The sequence below is a fragment of the Lampris incognitus genome, chromosome 2, assembly GCF_029633865.1.
Source record: "Lampris incognitus isolate fLamInc1 chromosome 2, fLamInc1.hap2, whole genome shotgun sequence".
NCBI classification, from domain to species: Eukaryota; Metazoa; Chordata; class Actinopteri; order Lampriformes; family Lampridae; genus Lampris; species Lampris incognitus.
This window is the reverse complement of record NC_079212.1, coordinates 130,092,084-130,111,646: the sequence shown is the minus strand read 5'-3', so window position 1 is coordinate 130,111,646 and position 19,563 is coordinate 130,092,084. Positions and strand designations below refer to the sequence as shown.

The window sequence follows — 19,563 nt, the reverse complement described above, 5'->3', positions numbered from 1 at the left end:
ACATACGCAGACTTACACACACACACACACACACACACACACACACATTGTCTCTCTCTCTCTCTCTCACTCTCTCTCACTCTATCTCTCTCTCTCTCACACACACGTTCACTCACAACAAACATATCATAAACATAAGAGCAGACACAGCTTGGGGCCACATACTCAAACAAGCTGGAATTGTTCTGCTGAGTCTGTGAAATGAGCAGTCTGGGTTAGGAGGTGAAGTCGGGGAGGTGGGGGTGGCGGGTGGGGGTGGTTAGGAGAAAGTCCCTTCTTGTTCGTGTTGTTAAGCGGTACACAACATGCATGCGAACAGTCGTTTCCCCTGCTGTCCCGAAGCTGTGATTGAGTGTATGATGATCGGTGCCGGCATGGAGCGCAGGTGTGGAAGTGTGCTGACTCTACAGTAGCCGTAGCTCATCAGACTGGGCTGATTGCGGTAGATGAGAGACGTAAGGACTGGGACTCGCTGGTCAGGGAGAACGTTGGCCTTGTAACACACAATGTAACTCCAAGTCTTGTGCTGTTCGGGGTGGAAACAGGAAGACTTATCGTGACCATTAAAAAGCAATCACAAAGCTGCCTTACACACATGTGGTGACAAATGTGTGCGCACGCAATAGGGAAAATTGCGTGGGTACATGTACACACACAACCACACACACACAGAGTATACTCACAGGGTCACAGGGCTAACCAGAATTCTGATTTATGTCACTGTCTTGTCCTCAAAAGTACATCTGCTTGACTGATTTTTCCATTAGCTTAGTTTCTTATCAGAGCGCCGGTTTGAACTAAACTGGTAGTTGTTTTGCTGCTGTTGCTCATCAGGCGCCCTGACCTTGGTGAGCATTGCGTAAGTATGCTGTGGAAAACGTAAGTTGTCAGTCCTCTCTAGTCAACATGACCCCTTCCTCATTCTAGTCTCTCCTGTTACAAAACCTGAGAGGAAAAACCGCCACAGCTTTTCGACACGGGCAGAAAGAACACCGAAAACTCCGATTAACACTGAGCATTCCCTCTCTCTCAGCTCTCTGCCTTGTTGGCATTTCATCTTACGGATAGGTATCCCATTTCTGCCGATGTGCTATACACCGGAGGTTTCCCAGTGAGGGATGTAATGAGCTGGGGTTGACAGAGTCCAGTTAGCCCCTTTGGAGTCTTCCACACGGGTATATTAACTGTACATTCCCACCGGATGCTCTGGCCCCCAAACCCAGGCTACAGTCCAGACCTCATCCCCCAACACCATCCAGTTGGGAGTCCAGAGGTGGAGTAGTGGCAGGGCTGTGCTGAGCTGTGCTAGCCTCAGCACCGTGCACACACACGAAGACCAAGTAAAACTATTGTGGGGAATTATTTTAATGGGATACTAGAAAAAACATTTATGCAATTTATTGTAATAATTTGAGGTGAAAAAAGGTTCCAGACACATTTTATCTAAATGAAGTCGAGTCAATTTTATTTGTATAGCCCAATATCACAAATTACAAATTTGCCCCAGGGGGCTTTACAGTAATACAACATCCTGTCCTTAGACCTTTGCATCAGATAAGGAACAATTCGTTAAAAAAAAAAAATCCTTCAACAGGGAGGAGAAACCTCAGCGAGAGCAACAGAGGACGGCTTTCTCTCCCAAGACGCACAACATGCAATGGATGTTGTGTTTACACAATTTACAGAATAAAACCTTGAAAGAGGATAACAGAATTATAATGGAATTGTAAAATATATGAAGAATATGATGAGGAGGATGCCAAGCAGTGTCCCGATGCCACTGGACCAGCCCAGGACCTGAGCCACGCGACCAGCATCACCATGTAGACTTGACAGAAGGACACACTACACATGCACGCAGAAGAGACTCACATCACACCATTCACATACACAGGAGAAGAGACAAGAAAAGACATTAGTCACACATCAGAGAGAGAGAGAGAAGGATATAACACTGAAACAGGATTTATATGAGCTATAAAGACTGTGATGAGGAGGATGCCAAGCAGTGTCCAGGTGTTGACCACTGTCACCATGGAGACCTGGGAGGAGGACAGACTGCACGTGCACACAAGGGAGACTCGCATCACAGCATTCACACACAGAAAAAGAGAAAGGAGAAGACATCATTCAGAGAGAGAGAAAAGACATGTGAGAGAAGAGAACAGTTTGAAATAGTTAGTAATCTATACGCTATAATCTGGTCGGCAGAACAGTGGTTGGTAAATTCACTGAGACAGAAACCAACCCCCCCCCCCCCATGCAGTACAGGTTGTGCAGCACTCAACTTAAAGGCAACTAATTGTAGATTAAGGCAAAAAGACGTGTTTTAAGTTTGGATAAAGGACTCCTAAGACTGATTGTCTGACGGCGTCATTCCATAAGAACGTGGCCCGATAGGAAAAGGCCCTGCCACCCACTGACTTCTTCTTAGGAAAAAAATCAAACAAAGTGACTTTATCAGGATATGGCAGAAATTCAATCTTTACTCAAAAATTTCCTAAACCACTCTTTTGAATGATTCCCATATACCCTCAAGTAACCTAATAACAAGTTACTTGTAGATCTGACCTCCACTTCCGGGCATTATTCCCACCCAATCCCAAGCCTCCGTCCCCCAAGACTGAAAGCTAATTCCCTTTTCTCCAGGAGTAGGAGGGTAAAGGAGAACCTGGTGGTTTGGCAGAAGACCAGAGAGGCAGATGAAAGACTTACTAATGGAAGCAGCTATGTAGGTTGATAAGGAAGCCAGACAGACTGGGTGAGGATAACCCAGAAACCAATCTGGTAATGGGGGAATTGATGTTTTACTGGGCCTGCTTGCATGCCACTGACTTGAGTGACAAGACAGGGCCACCTAGGGAGAAAATGAGAAGGAATTTAGTGACAGGATCACAACATGGGTATGACTTTGATAAGTGGTGGGCTGATAGGGAGCTAGAGAGAAAGAGAGATCGTTCTCTTTGTTCTGTTGCCAACATCTTAAAAGGGTAGTACTCAAAGACCTTACCTTTTTTTTTTATTCTAGGCATCTTTCCCATTGGCTGTACTTTCAGCACCAGTTTGAAATTTCAGTGCGAGCTCGAAAATTCCAACAACAGTTTCCATGTTCAAACCGCTCCAACGCTTGGTGAGGTCTGATCTTAGTTAACCATGTTCTGCAAAATAATCTGCATTCTTACAGAGTAGCATTTGAATGGGTGACTGCAATCTTGAGATGTGAGGTATTTTTCTAAGCCTAAAATTGAAAATTACCCCCCAAAAGGGGGACCGAATATTCATTCACAGCCTCTTTCATCCAACCCCCCCCCCACACACACACACACACACCCTTTCTCACACAAGCTTATACAAACACACAAACTCAAATGTTTTGTGCGGAGGGTCAATTTGTACTGAAAATGACACGTCAGGCCTGGCTGAGGGATACGGATCCAGATGCCAGTGCCTCAGAGAGCTTACAGTGCCGTGACTCCTTTTCACATCATGTCTCTGAGAATAAGTGGCCAAAAAAAATCGACATAGAGTGAAGGTAGGGATGCACGTATGAGGGGGTGAAGACCTTGTAAAACATGTGCACATACAAGTCAGCAAAAGAGGAAATAGTTATACCTCCGTGGGCTTGTGTAATAGCCCTGTTTATCGGCCCCACAGTGGCTAACTCCTTCCGCGCTTCAGCACTACAAGTGATACAATGTGAAAGCACATTGAGGACTGAGCTCTGCTTATGCGCCAAGAGCTGTTTTCACTCTGATCACGCACCGCTCCCATCGCCCTCCTCTTCTCACTGCCGGCTCTGTCTTCAATCTTACAAGTCCAAAGAGTACCTGGTGTATACACGCACGCACGCACACACACACACACACACAAACACACACACACACACACACACACACACACACACACACACACACACACTCATTCTTGCATACACTGCAACCCCTACCACCACCATCACTACCACCCTTCGGCAGCTTGCGCTGTCGGCTGTATTGTACTGAGCTGATAGTGTGAGCATCCAGGGAATGTGTCCTAATCAAAACATCCTCCCATCTAATTAACAGCAAGACAACCAAGATAAAAGCAAAAGGGATGAAATGGTCTCTGTCGCTCACCTGGCTTTGTTCTTCCCTTGCGCCGGTGCCCGGTAACAACATGTTCTTGTCCAGATAGATAAAGTGAAGAGGAAGCAGGATAAGCAGGCATCTCATGGAATGAAGGGCAGTGTGGGCTCCAAGCTGGAGGAGAGCTGGCCAGGTAATAGGGTGAACAGAGAGCTGATTGGAGGGATCAAGGACACAAGACAAAACGGGGGGAAGAATTTGGGGATGGGCCGAGTATAGGAAATGTGTCGAGGAGGGAGAAAACAGGAGTACATCCTTGACTTTTCATGTTATTACCAATAACCGCTTGACTTGGACAACTTTCCAGAGTAACGTTTTGGTATTTATGGCAATAAAACCAATAAATCAAACAAACTAATATAAAACCAGCTTGATTTGATGAGATTTGGATGGATTGGAACGGGTTAAAGTGAACTGTACTGAACAAATGAAAGTAGAGAAGTATAGATAAATCCAATCAAGTAAGGAGGCAGTGAACAGATGGCCTCTTACCATTTGAAAACCGACTTTGTGACCAGAAGGATGCTGGTTTGGAGCGTGGGACCCCCTGAAATAATTGCACAGACAACCACTCCAGAGGTGTCCTTTAGCGATGCATCTCGTCCCAGCAGCTCACAGGCAGCTGTTAGGTGACAAACAGAGCAAGACTAGTTGAACAGTGCAATGCTATGATGTGTAGGTGTTGAACGCCCCCCACCCCACCGCACCCCACCCCACCCCACCCCAAATACTATCCCAGGGTGCTGCTGTTAATGAGAATTTGTTCCTCGACATTGTGTCTGATTAGATAAGGGCTATGACATGCCAGCGCAGGGATTAAACGTGAGCTGAGAGTAGAATAAGGAAAGGTCAGTCAGGACAGCATCTAATTAATCTCTTGATTTACTATCTCTCTCCACACTGAATGAGGAGCCCATCGATTAAGTGTGAACTGCAGTGTCCTCTCAATGAATGGTATTGAGAAACAGCCTGGAAAGGCTGGTTGTATATAAACTTTCTCCCCAAATGATAATATCGTGTTGATAAGACCGCTGGACTCATCCCCGACAGCAGGAAGACTGGCACAGATTATGTGCAATTTAGTGGTTTTATTAATTAATTTTGGTCAGTATCAAACCTGCAAAGTATGAGGACCAGGATGAGCTCTCACATGTCCTTACTAATAGATGTTAATAAAATAGATATTGCTGGATGTCCGGGTAGCGTAGCGGTCTATTCCATTGCCTACCAACATGGGGATCACTGGTTGAAATCCCTGTGTTACCTCCGGCTTGGTTGGGTGCCCCTACAGACACAATTAGCCATATCTGCGGGTGGGAAGCCGGATGTGGGTATGTGTCCTGGTTGCTGCACTAGCGCCCCCTCTGGTCAGTTAGGGCACCTGTTTGGGGGGGAGGGAGAACTGGGGGGACTAGCGTGATCCTCCCACATGCTACGTCCCCCTGGTGAAAATCCTCACTGTCAGGTGAAAAGAAGCGGCTGGAGACCCCACATGTATCGGAGGAGGCATGTGGTAGTCTGCAGCGACCAGGATGGCTCAGAAGAGTGGGGTAATTGGCCAGATACAATTGGGTAGGGAAAAAAAGGGGGGACATATATATATATATATTTTGCCCAGGGCGGCACGGTGGTGCAGTGGTTAGCACAGAGTCGCCTCACTGTAAGAAGGTCCTGGGTTTGAACCCTGCGGTTGTCCAGTCTTGGGGATCATCCTGGGGCATCCTTTGTGTGGAGTTTGCATGTTCTCCCCGTGTCTGCGTGGGTTACCACCCACAGTCCACAGACCTGTGATGGCCTGGCAGCCTGTGTCTCCCCGTCTGCTATCCAATAACTGCTGGGATAGGCTCCAGCATCCCCGCAACCCTGATTGGGATAAGCGGCTTGGAAAATGAATGGATGGATGGATATACTGCCCACCCATGCTCTTCAAAAACACCATCTGAAAGAAACTGAGGACCCTGAGAGACTCACGATCTCAACCCTGCCTACTCTCATCCCCTCGATCTTTGCGCCAGATTGTCATCGGTTTGCATCGACATTGAAAGCTTTAACATCAGAGGCCTGTTGACACGTCATTAATTACATAGCACCTATGTCTTAAAAGTCATCTTGAGGGGTTTAGAGTCCATAAAGGTCAAAGGGTAATTTGAATAGGGCGTAGGGTTAAGTTGTCCGTGAATGCAGATCAGGGATCAGTATCACAACCCGTGCAGTTGTGTTTGAGTTTACATTTGGGGAGGGGGAAGCAGGAACTTAGTCAGCAGCACTCAGGAGCGATTTCATGTTTGTGTGTATACAGGAATAAGGGGTGTGCTGAGTCAGCGTAGAGGAGTTTGTTGCGGCCTAGTGAGAACAGTAGACAGTGATGCACCAAGCACCAAAACATCACTGATAACAAGCAGTGATAACCCCCGTTGACCTCCATGACTGACACCACACGGCAAGAGAGATTTAAGTGAGCGGGTCAGTGAAGGGAGCATAGGGGACTCACCTGAACACAAAAGGGGACGATGTGTGTTCTGACTACAGGCCTGTGTGTTAGGATGGGGTTTACCTCTTTAGTGTATTGTTTATGCACACACCGAAACATTGAACGAAACCGAGTGGAGCAACACCGGTTGAGGTTTGGTTAAAGGGTGGTCGAAGACATCACATCAGATTAACTCATGAAGCAAAACTGATTCAATAATCCCCTCATGCTCACATGTATCTCAATAATATTCAGTTAGTTTGCCCTCAAAAGCTGCAAAAAGTCAAATATGATAGTTTTTTTTTTTTTGGATTTTCCTCCTTTTTCACCCCAATTGTATCCGGCCAATTACCCCACTCTTCCGAGCCATCCCGGTTGCTGCTCCACCCCCTCTGCTGATCCGGGGAGGGCTGCAGACTACCACATGCCTCCTCCGATACATGTGGAGTCGCCAGCCACTTCTTTTCACCTGACAGAGGAGTTTCACCGGGGGGACGTAGCGTGTGGGAGGATCACACTATTCCCCCGGTTCCTCCTCCCCCACAAACAGGCGCCTCGACTGACCATAGGAGGCGCTCGTGCAGCGACCAGGACATATACCCACAACTGGCTTCCATGGCCAATTGTGTCTGTAGGGATGTAGGGACACACGACCAAGCCGGATGTAACATGGGGAGTCGAACCGGCGATCCCTGTGTTGGTAGGCAACGGAATAGACCTCTACACTACCCGGACACCCTTCATATGATACTTTTAAGAGGAAAACTCAAGTGTTTCTTAGGGTCAACATTAGTGTCTGAGTTGTACTCCAGACTATGTTCTGTACAGTAGCTCTCAAATGACAACTTTTCACTTCAACACATGCAGAGACGTCACAGTGATGCTGTTAATGTGCGTGTGTCCGTAGAGCCCCTGGCACTGGGCTTCTCATACTTGTAAACCCCGATATGTCCCTGAAACAACAGACGTCACAGCACTCAAGTGTCTGAAGGGTTTAGTGGCTTGTTGCGTCAACAAAGGAAACTAGGAGGAAAATCACAACAGACAGAGTCACTCTTGCATAGAGACTGCTTTAAGAACTGAGGATGCCTTCTGTGAGCCATGCAGGTCTGGGAAGAGTCACTGCAAGTTTATTGCCCTGTTAATGCAGAACCATATTGGGTACATGCTATAGCAGAGGAGTGCAGGAAAGGCATCTATGCAAACAATACAGGTGCACACACACACATACAAACTCACACACAGTAAATTACAGAAAATGTGTATTTCCCACCAAGTATTATATTTCCCAATGATTTAACAGCTTATGTTGGAACCATCTTTAGCATGTGTTTAGCATGAAGACATTATGGAGACTGAAGAAGAAAAAGAGATAGAAAGAGACAGTGAGAAAGTTTGAAAAAGAAAGAGAGATGGAGTAGGAGCAGGAATGAGGTTGAGATACATGGAGAAAGAGTGCGTGTGTGATATTCTATTTTCTCTGCATGGCGGGAAATAGAGTAGAGTGTCCTTCCCTAGAGATGTCCCCAGTGGCCCATGGACAAGCTAGCCAGCATGGGTCACGGAGCATGCTCAGTGCTGTTTTCCCACAGAAATGGCCTTGTTTGCATATTGGGCCGGCTGTGTGACCCATTCTGCTTCCCTGCTGTGTCATGCCACTCGGGGAACAATCACTTCCCCAAGACTGCTGGTCTCCCTTGACTCACAGTCTCAGCCAGCCTCAGCCATTATATAACACTATCCAGCACTGATGTCTGAAGACCTAGTTGGACTGAATCCATTTCAGTTCACCGTATGAATTGTACAGAACAGCACCATATCACACTCTTGATATATTTTTGCTGAAAAACTGTGCTGTTTTCCTATTTTTGGAGGCAGTGAAGAAATGGCTGTGACGTTTGACTCTTTCCTTACGTTGCTCTGTCTTTACCCCATAGGGACAAGCTCCTTGATTCCTTCCAGGATGTAGGTCCCAATCATGGGAAAGTCCACGTCTTCGTCACTGAGGGGCCTTTACACAACCCATCCGGCTGTGTAAGGTATGAGGTAGTCATCCTCTCAACCCCTGTCTCTGTCCACACTGACCCTCCCTTCCATTGTCCAATCTAGGGGAGAAATGTCACCCCTCCCCTCTGAGTAGGTCACACACACCCTTCTCCAGGCTTCATTCGTCCCTTTACTGTAAGGCCTCAGAAGTGGGACATGCTTACTCACAACCCACAGAAAGGATGTGATGCACATCAGCAAAAGAATACACGGAAGAAACGCACGTTCACCGTACCTCGCCCTTCCAGACTTCGCCCATCCACCTGCCGCAGGGCGGTGCAGCGTCTGCCACACGCCAGTTTCCATCCAACGTGTGTCAGAACAAGGATGGACCACCTGGGTTAATACGTTTTCTGGCTCAAGATGACTTGCCATGAGTCAAAGACTTTGGCTGAACACACCAGCGATAGTCCATAGTAAACAGAAGGAGGAAGCACTCCTATTTTCTCTTCCTGTCTTTGTACACGTATTTTCTAATGTTTCCCAGTCTGGCAAGACCAGCAGAGATTTATGCTCAAATCCCCCCCACCCCCACCCCTTTTCCTTTTCTAGTTATCTCCCACCCCATTTATGCATAACAACAATCTTCCTGTTGAGTTGACTATATTAACATACGGGGACAGAAATAGAGAGGGCCCCTTATCTGACACACACCAAACAAATTACACATTTTACTTCTAAGAGCTGACTGCAGTAAACACCTATATATCTTTTATATAAAGGACCAAAAATATCTAACTTTTATCCAACTGTAATGGGCTAGCCAAGGGGACTGCAACTGCTACGATCTCAGGTGATAAAACAAGTCCATAATGTTGCAAAACCGGCAGATATAGAGAAAGCAAAGAAAGAAAGCCACTTTATTTTGTCACTGTACAGGTTACAATGACTTTGTTCTCTGCATTTAACCCATCCTATTGTATAGGAGCAGTGGGCAGCTGCAGCATCTGAGGATCAACTCCAGTTCTTCTTTCCATTGCCTTGATCAGGGACACAGGCAGGAGTATTAACCCTAACAGGCATGTCTTTTTGATGGTTGGGAGGAAATAGGAGCACCTGGAGGAAACACACGGGGGGAACATGCAAACTCCACACCGAAAGGACCTGGGTCGGCCTGAGGTTCGAACCCAGGACCTTCTTGCTGTGAGACAACAGTGCTAACCACTGGGCCACCGTGCCGCCCACACCCTATATTGAGTGGCCTGTTAGCTAGGGAGTAATGGTTTTCCACAGGACCACTGACAGTCTTAATGAAGTGCTGCTGTGATCTTACGTCTCTGCTTTCCACTGAGAGATGGAGGATAACCAAGAGGTCAGCCGGTTAACGATTGTCCTCAATTTGGAGGGATTTCTACTAAATTCATCTGTCATCAGTGCATAACAATACAGTATGCCTAGTCCATAAAAGTGTCTTAAATTAGTCGTTTGAAAATATTTTTCAAAGATCGACAAACCTTATGGTTACGTGGTCGGTCCAACAAATCCCAACGACCACAGATGTGCTCAGTGGGTGGAGGGAACAGGACAGAAAGGTAGAATGAAGTAAGATTGAGAAGAAAATATGACATAAATTAGCATACTTTAACTCAAAGCTGTCTTAACTTATCAATATTTACATCAACGTTAGACATTCTCCCTTTAGAAGACAGAAATCCCTCTCAAGCAGGATCAGTCTACCAAGTGTCCTGGAGCTTGCACCGTGAAAATGGCTGCCTCTGTCTGCCCATTTCAAAGTGACATATGGCTAGCCACTCCGCACCAGTCCCCTGCATCAATCATGAAGTTTACAGACACTACAGCCAGCCCCAAGCATGCCTGTCTTTGTTCAACGGGCCAAATGGTCTTTGTTCTGACATAACAAAAAAGAAGCCCTAAAACAGAGATCATGAAGAAAGTCTCAGGATTGTTTGGTGCCGCTAAGGGAGTGAGCACACTGCTGAAAACAAAAGCCTTATGGACTGGATTTCTGCATAATGTGAGTATCCTGACAATATCAGGCCACACAAAAAGCCATTGTTTGGAAATGTTTATTGCAAATGTACCTTTTATCATTGTGATTTTGTTTTCTGCCATAAGCCACTGGTGGGGTCAAAAAGCAGATGCATATCTGATTTGTATGTTTCTCTTGGCACACCAAAGGCCTATTAGCATGCTGTTGATCTGCGTGCAAATCCCCCTGAACTAGAAATATACTCTGAGTGTGTGTGTGTGTATGTGTGTGTGTGTGTGGCCCACGGTCTGAAAGCAATTTAGTTTGTGTATATTACATATTGTTGGGGTTCAACTGGAGCAGTTATACAAAACAACCCCCAAGAACTGGGGTTGAATTTAAACTGTTGATGCCAGCAAAGAACCGTTGTATTCACTGTAGAGCACCTTATGAGGAGTGTACGGGGCAGTGATCACAGATAGCCATGTAGACTCATTTTGTCTTACAGTTCAGTCAAATTCAAGCCATTAGTAAACACACATCTTTATACTGCTAGCTAATTTATACTGCTAATAATCTCTGCAGTATACTTAGTGTGCTGCCTCACCACATTTTTGAGCCAGTTTGCCAATGAGCCACAGGGTACGATTTTTAGCCTCTTTCTCTACCATGCCTTTTTTCATGTTACATTAGGCGGCACGGTGGCACAGTGGTTAGTGCTGTCACCTCACAGCAAGAAGGTCCTTGGTTCAAACCCCTGGGTTGTTCAACCTTGGGGGTCATCCCAGGTTGTCCTCTGCGTGGAGTTTGCATGTTCTCCCCGTGTCTGCGGTGGGGTTTCTCCGGGTGCTCCGGTTTCCCCCACCATCAAAAGAAACATGCATGTTAGGGTTAGTACTCCTGTCTGTGCCCCCTGACTGAGCCATGGCAAGATGAACTGGAGTTGGTCCCCGGGCGCTGCACGGCGGCTGCCCACTGCTCCTAGCTACACAGCTAGGATGGGTTAAAAGCAGAGCATAATTTCCTCACGGGGATCAATAAAGTATCTCAAAATCAAAATAAATAAAATGAACAAAAAAAAATCTTGCATTTCCTCTTTGTCCTTGCCATGACACATGAACATCACTGCCAAAATCTTTACTTTTCTGCCATCTCAACCGTGATAATATATGTTTAGGAGCATACACTGCAAAAAGGAAAACTGAACGTGTGCCTCAAATAAAACCTCACTGCCATACACTTGCTATGACCAGATGACTATTTTGCTATTCAGCTCAGGTCATGGGAGATGACTTAATGTTATCATGTGTTATGGAGTCTTGCTGGGAAGTCATCCTTACTTAAGATCTAAAAGCCAAGGTTACAACATCAGCCTTGCCAGGAATTGCATTTTGCATAGAGGAATGAGTCCAAATGTTTTGTACATATTGTCATAGCCTGCACACCAGACCGACTCATCACTCGGCGTTTACTTAAATGAACAAGCAGAAAATTCAAACTGAACCAGATAATATAATTACACGGGTTATAGCCATGTTATAAAAGCAAAGTCAGTACAAGCAGCAAATGATCAAGGCTCCACAAACATAAACAACATGTTGTGCTTATAAACGGCGTGTTGTGCTCTGGCCACATCTCATCACTGAACTTCAAAGCAACCCCTTTATGACCGTATCCTTTCCAGACGGTGGTGGGGAAGGATACCCGGGGGCATACCCCTGTCAATGTCTTAACAGTAGCAGGTATGTCACCACACCATTTGTAGCAACTGTGTTATTTTGGAGATTTCACTATTTTGGATTCAACCGTTTCGCTAAATCAATAGCATGAATCAAAGCGCTTCAGATCGGCATCTCCCTTAGACCCCGACTAGGACGCGCGCATGCGCACACGCGGAGTACAGAGTAGAGTGTCTCGGGGACATATTGATCTTTCTGTCTTGACTGACAGATTGTCAGTCCTTGGCCTTGAATGTTATATTAGTAATGCTCTGGGCAATATATCATGCCTTATAATGAAGGCGTGTGTGTGTGTGTGTGTGTGTGTGTGTGTGTGTGTGTGTGTGTGTGTGTGTGTGTGTGTGTGTGTGTGAGATGGAGGCACAGATTGCTCTTACTTTTAGACCATTGGTCAATCTCTTTACCTTCTACTGTGAGCTATAACTGGGCAATTAAAGCTCAAGGTTAAGTCATATGTCAACATAAGAAGTTCAGATGGCTTCGCGGTGCTACTACGACAGTGACCGGACGGATGGTGTGATGTTTCAAATTGACCACAAGATGGCGGTGTGGGACACACACCAGCTTTTTGCAAGGCACTACCAACAGACAGTTAAAGGAATCTGTCACACACTCACTTTCGATGCATTCATAATATCTATTATTTCATATATTAATATATTTTATTTTATCTATAAAAAATAGACGGTGCACAAGGGGAGGTGAGAAAATATTATTAAGCGATTGAGTTAATTAAGGACATATTTTGCAGATCAGCATTGTTTGAGCTTCTCAAAAAGCAAAAGGTGCAAAAACTAATCCTACCTTAATAATATATCAAGTCTCTAGAAAGCTTAAAGATATTGTCAAGTATGCTCTTCCTTGAGTGCTTGAAAAAGGTTAAATGTTGGAAATGGTTTGTCATTGTAGGTTATATATAGTACCCTGTTGTAGGTCAAAGGATGGCTTGCATTAGGCCTCCTGTATTTTTAACAATAAGGTCCACTTATAGCAAAAGAAAAGACCCAGCCGTCACTGAGAGCTGGTTCCATTCCTGCAATAGAATTTCTCAAAATATAAATGAGCCATTTTGTGTCCTCAGCTCGTGTCTCTTCTCTACACCCACCTTCTTTTCGACAGACATTGTCAAGAGTAGAAAGTGGATTTTCCTGGGAAGCAGAGGACCAAGTCGATCAATAAAGAAGACATTTGTGCCATGTTCACACTTTTCTGCTTTCCCTAGCTGCCAGAGCCTTTTTCCGCTGCTTTGTTTGAATGCTGCAAATGGTGACTATTTTGGCAGAGTGGAGTGCTTCCAATAAAAAAAAGAAAAGAAAAAAGAAAACAATAAATTTAGCTTATTTCTGTAAACCCTGTCGAGTGATTTGGGGTTTTTGAGGTTGTACCCATTATTTGCTGATAGTTGCACCACCTGAGTTGAGGCTGTACTTTTATCTGGAAAAAAACAACAAAACAAAACATTTCTGCTTAAGGACAGAAGAAGATAACTTCATACAGGCCCAGTCTGTGTCCACACTGTTTTATCTAACTGCCAGCTCCTGTTGACATAACTAGTGCAGTGCCCTTTCGGGGGGAATCCCCTCTCCGAACACCATGTTGGTTGCAATGGCAGCGTGCAACTGTTCATCCGGTCGCGGCGGGAAGAAAGTCTGTCTGTCTGTCCTTCGATTTTCTCGACAACTTCACACTCGAGACTGCACTTCCGCGGGTCCTTAGTATTACACCTGCCAAGCATGAAGACGTTTGGATGAATGATTGTCGAGAAAATCGAAGGACAGACGTACAGACATACATACATCCCGTAGCGGATTTAGGTATTAGCAACATCTTGCCAGGGCCGCACAGAGCGCCCACACAAAATAACTCAAAATGATGACGTTTGCGTGATCGGTTTCGCGACCACTGCCAGCGCATCCATATAGGCGAACTAGGCAATTGGCAAGGGTGACAAAACGTGGCCAACTATTCATGAGCAAAATCATGGAGTAACCAATAGCAGTAACTGCAGGCTCGCTAGGCTAGGCGTTCTGGGAGCACAACGAATTGCTGAGGAATGTGTCAATCATGCTGCACTTGCAGTTTCACGCTGCACTTGCAGTTTAAGTCAATTTTATTTGTATAGCCCAATATCATGAATTACACATTTGCCCAAGAGGCTTTACAGCAACACAATATCCTGTCCTTAGACCCTTGCATCGGATAAGGAACAACTCCCCCCCCCAAAAAAAAAACCTTTAAAAGGGAGAAAAAATAGGAAGAAACCTCAGGGAGAGCAACAGAGGAGGGATCTCTCTCCTAAGACGGACAACGTGCAATGGACGTTGTGTTTACAGCAAATTTTAAAAATACATTGAAAGAGGATAACAGAATTATAAAATTTATGATTGGCGTCTGTCGGCCTGTCCAGGGTGTCTCCCCGCCTGCCGCCCAATGACTGCCGGGATAGGCGCCAGCATCCCGCGACCCCAATTTGGGACAAGCGGCTTGGATAATGGATGGATGCATGATACGCAGGATGCCAAGCAGTGTCCAGCCGCCACCGTAACAGCCCAGGACCCAGGTCACGCGACCAGCATCATCAAGCAAAAAAAAAGAAAAAGAAAAAAAAAGTCACATCTTAGTGAGAGAAGAATATAACATTGAAACAGGATAACAAAATTTTATGGATTTATAAGGTACATAAGAAGAAAATGTGATGAGGGGGTTGCCAAGCAGCGCCCAGGTGGCGACCACCATCACCACGGAGACCTGGGAGGAGGACCGACTGCACGTGTACACAAGGGAGAGACCAAGCCGGAGATCCCCGTGTTGGTAGGCAATGGAATAAACCGCTATGTCACACGCGTGACCTTTAACACAATATTGTGATTTTATTGAATATATATATATATATATATATATATATATATATACACATACATACATACATACATACATACAAAGAGAGAGAGAGAGAGAGAGATTAGTAACTTTTGAGAAGACTATAAATGAACCTGATGCCTAACATCTTCATACAAATCAATTCACGAACCGGTTCATTTGAAGTATGCTGAGTCTCTAAGGAGGAGCTCATCCTGTGTGGGAAATGGTTAGGGAAAAGCAGACAGTGAGTTCCTCATTTTCCTCATTGATCAGTGGATTATCCCTAACCAAGCCCTCCAGCTGGGAAATCATATCCTGTGAGTGATGGGGGGGGGGTTCAGCTCCCATCTCAGCCTGTCATTCAGTCATAGATTTTCCTTCCACCCACAGCAGTCAACTAAAAGGGCGTACCCCAACGTGATTTGGTGCCGGCTAACTGATCAGAGAGCAAAGCCTCAACATCATGATTCAAATGGCTCCAGGGAGGGGCCTCTTCCATTCAGTCGACCAGTCCAGGGTCAGAACCAAGTCTCCCTTTTAAACCAACAGATGCATCAGTGGCGCCTCAACTGGGGCACAAAACAAACTGACAAAGAAACCAGCCCTATATATCGAAAAGGCCCGTGACCTGTTAGTAAAACAGTTGGGTCAATCACAGTTCTGCCAATTATATGAACACAATTGATTCATATCATTTATGGTGCGAGTCAGTGGAGGCTGGTGCTAAAAAAAATTTTTTGGGGGGGGGGGGCGCAATTTACCTTGGCGCAGCACACCTGATAGCGGCTTTAATGTCCACACAGTCACAGAGTTATGTAGGACAATGTAGCCTATAGATTTTATCAGGGTTCGTAGACGGTGGATGATTGACAGTCGAGACGAGGCGTGGTGGTGGGTGTGAACATGAGTGACAACCACGAGAATTGTCCAGTCACATTAGATCGAAAAACATTAAAACAATACCAATTCGATGCCAATAAAAGTGGGAGTGTGTGGGGCACACACAACTGCGACCCATGGAAAATCTGAAGAAAACGATTTTACAGCAGCCTCAGGTCACCTGCTCGCCAAAAAGTTTGGAGGGGCTTACATAAGGTATCGTTTGGCCGGTGCCCCTCACCCAGGAAGTATATGTATTCAGACCATGGATGTATTATACATCCATGATTCAGACAGAAATCAACCAAATACCATTTGGAACCAATGTTTAATGGCTGCTGACAAGTGCTCACAGACTGAAAAACACTTTTATTTCATAAATTTTTGCATTATACGACTAAATTATATTTAACATGTTTAAGTAGCTTTGAGGAATCAAACATGCCTACCATCGGCATGAAGACACCGCAGGAATTTCCTGTTGAGGAAAATATTCAAGGTCTCTTCCTGTTTTCTCAGTCCAGGATCCCGGGTCAATGGCCCTGTCCCTGTGATGGCCTGGCAACCTGTCCAGGGTGTCTCCCCACCTGCCGCCCAATGACTTCTGGAATAGGCTCTGAACCGCTTATCCTGCTCTCAGGGTCACGTGGATGCTGGAGCCTATCCCAGCAGTCATTGGGCAGCAGGAAGGGAGACACCCTGGACAGGCCGCCAGACTATCACACACACACACACACACACACACACACACACACACACACACACACACACACACACACACACACACACACACACACACACACACACACACACTTGGGGACAATTTAGTATGGCCGATTCACCTGACCTACATGTATTTGGACTCAGTGATCTTTAACACTCCTGTGTGAAGTCTTTTGCAAATCTCATAATTCATAACCAATATTATTCCGTTCATATGAAAACTTAAGTAGAAATTGTTTGTGTAACAATTACAGAAGAACAAGAACATTGCCCGCCAATATTTTTATATGGTTTTACACACTAAAAACATTTGGTCCCTGCTGTACAGTAATCGTTATAAAGTAAATAACCCTTCTCTGTAGTTAAATGAAATCACTTAGTCAATGATACAGCGATGGTAAAATCTGTGAAAAGATGTTATCATCATATCACTTTTTTTGCCATTGCTGACTTCACATATTCTGCAAAGAAAATCTAAATATTACCTTTGCAGTGAGCCAAAAGAGCCCCTCTCCCCCCACATGCACACATGCGCATGCGCGCACCCACAGAAGTTTCTTCAGAGCATCAATATTTAAATGTACATTGTCATATCTAAAAAAAGAAAACGAAACAAAGGCACAGATTTGAAGCTTAGCAGTGCATGGACTTGTACTCAACACATGATTGATTCCCTCTGTGAAGCAAAAACAACTTTACCACACAATTTGGATCACACTGCCATTACAAGTTGTGACTGTGCTCTACTAGATTATGCTCATGTGTTCCAGCTAATAGGATAAGACAGGAACCTGTTGGTGCTGTGCCGCAGTGCAGGAGGCCAATGTGCCACAGAAGATGGATTATTTCTCTGCCCTCAATTCATTTTCTGCTGACAGTGCACGATGTGCAATCTCATCCTTTGTAAGAGGCAACACTGGGGTGGCTCGCACCTAAAGAGAAAAAGCACCATTTTAGTGGTCATCTGTGGGGTCTTTCTGACATACACTCACAGTACAGTACCCATGACTGGCACAGAAGGACCACACTTTTTCATCCCATTTTCAAACTGGGCGAAAAGTCCTTCTGTGCCATCCATGGTTAGTGTACTGTATGTGTTGGAGTCTTTATGAACATCTGCAGCATTACTTAGCCGAGCCATTGGTTGTATCTGCACTTGCAACCTACATCTTGTTCTTTATCCTAGTTGGTTTCACCCTTAACTTCTTCACCCTCTGGACACCAATCAACTACATTTTGCTGAATCTGGCTGTTATCAACCTCTTCATGATAATTTAAGGATTCATTAGAAAGTAGAAAGTCACTTTATTTTTGTCACTGTATAGTTTTTCAGTTACAATGAAATTTGTCTTCTCCATTCAGCCCATCTTATTGTATAGCAGCAGTGGGCAGCTGCAGCGCTTGGGGACCAATTCCAATTCTTCTTTCCATTGCCTTGGTCAGGGGCACAGGCAGGAGTATTAACCCTAACATGCATGTCTTTTTGATTACTACCGCTTCTGGTGTGGGAAGATGGCTGCGCGAATTTGCGTTTGCAGCGGCCTCACCCAGTGCCAGTGTCGGAAGATGGCAGCGTGAATTCACATTTGTGGTGGCCTCACCCTGTACTGTCTATGTGGTGTCTTTGTCCACATCTGCGTCTAGGTTTTGTCTTTGTTTGATGGCTGGGAGAGCTGGGCATGCTAAGCTAACTGCTAGCCCATGCAGACCGGCATGGGCTAACACCGAGGGTAGTCTGTTGACGGCCTCACCTCACCAAAGTCAACTTTGGCGTTTTTGATGTCATTGTGAGGAATGCAGGGAGGTGTGTCGAAGGTGTCTGGCAGCATATGGATGTAATATGAAAGGCTTCTTTGCCATCCATGGAGATCAGATCACTCTTTGGTCCCGAGTTGTAATGGCTGGGTGTAAAGCTGGGTGGTGGTGTGTAAGCCAATGAGCAAATTCCATTTCGGATAGAGCGACATGGGTTGCCTTCACTAGGATGATGGTTTCATCTTGATCCGTGCCAGCTCTTTTCATCTGGTCAAGCAGTGCTCCAGCAGCATTGACTGCTACACCTTTAAGCCAGCCACTAACAATGAGTCCTTTCTGGTCTACACATTTGTTGTCCACTGTACCAACTGTCTGTGATATACTTCTGCTAGGGTCATTTGCTCTGCACAATCAAGCAGGCTGTGGTTGCCTGGCAGGAGTCAGAGAGTACTCGGAGTGGGGAGAGTGTCAGGGCACCAGCATGGTGGTCATCATTCGTGGCCTTTTGGGTATGTTGATCACCTCACACTAGCGTTGCTTAGTACATCTTCACCCAACAGGGCAGAGCAGTACCTTTGTCCCTATCTGTATGACTGTGCCAGCCTTCTTTGCCAAGAGCTCATCCCGCTACAAGCCTTTCATCTATGTCTGCATGAACAAGCAATTTCACCAATGCATGATCATCACTCTGTACTGTGGAAAGAATCCATTTGAGGAGAAAGAGGAGAAGAAGGAGGGCCGCATCAGCCGTCATACAATACTGAACTTTCTCCGTCTGCCAGAGGAGTGTCTTCTGTATGACATTTGTGGGGAAAAAACCATTTACCCGAGTTGGGGAGATAATTTTCCAACAGAACACTACGCTTTCTCTCCTAGACTGACTAAGGATAGTCATTTTGCATGCCACGTGGGCCCAGGGACCACAGCCCTGCCTGGAGCCGCACCCAAAGAGAATGCACCGAGGGCGGGCGGTGCGCCCTCGACAGCGGGGCAGGCTAAGCTAAGAGCTAGCCCATGCAGACCAGCAGTTCCGAC

At 45.6% G+C, this 19,563-nt stretch overlaps 1 protein-coding gene across 1 annotated transcript; it reads left to right on the top strand.

Moving 5' to 3' along the window:
* Positions 1-305: 305 nt before the first annotated feature.
* On the top strand, positions 306-19,329 carry rhol (rhodopsin, like). Its single transcript, XM_056301717.1, is given in 9 exon segments — positions 306-385; positions 8,532-8,633; positions 18,574-18,685; positions 18,688-18,728; positions 18,730-18,800; positions 18,803-18,886; positions 18,889-19,094; positions 19,097-19,249; positions 19,252-19,329. Coding segments are annotated over 9 exon segments (927 nt in total).
* Positions 19,330-19,563: the final 234 nt, after the last annotated feature.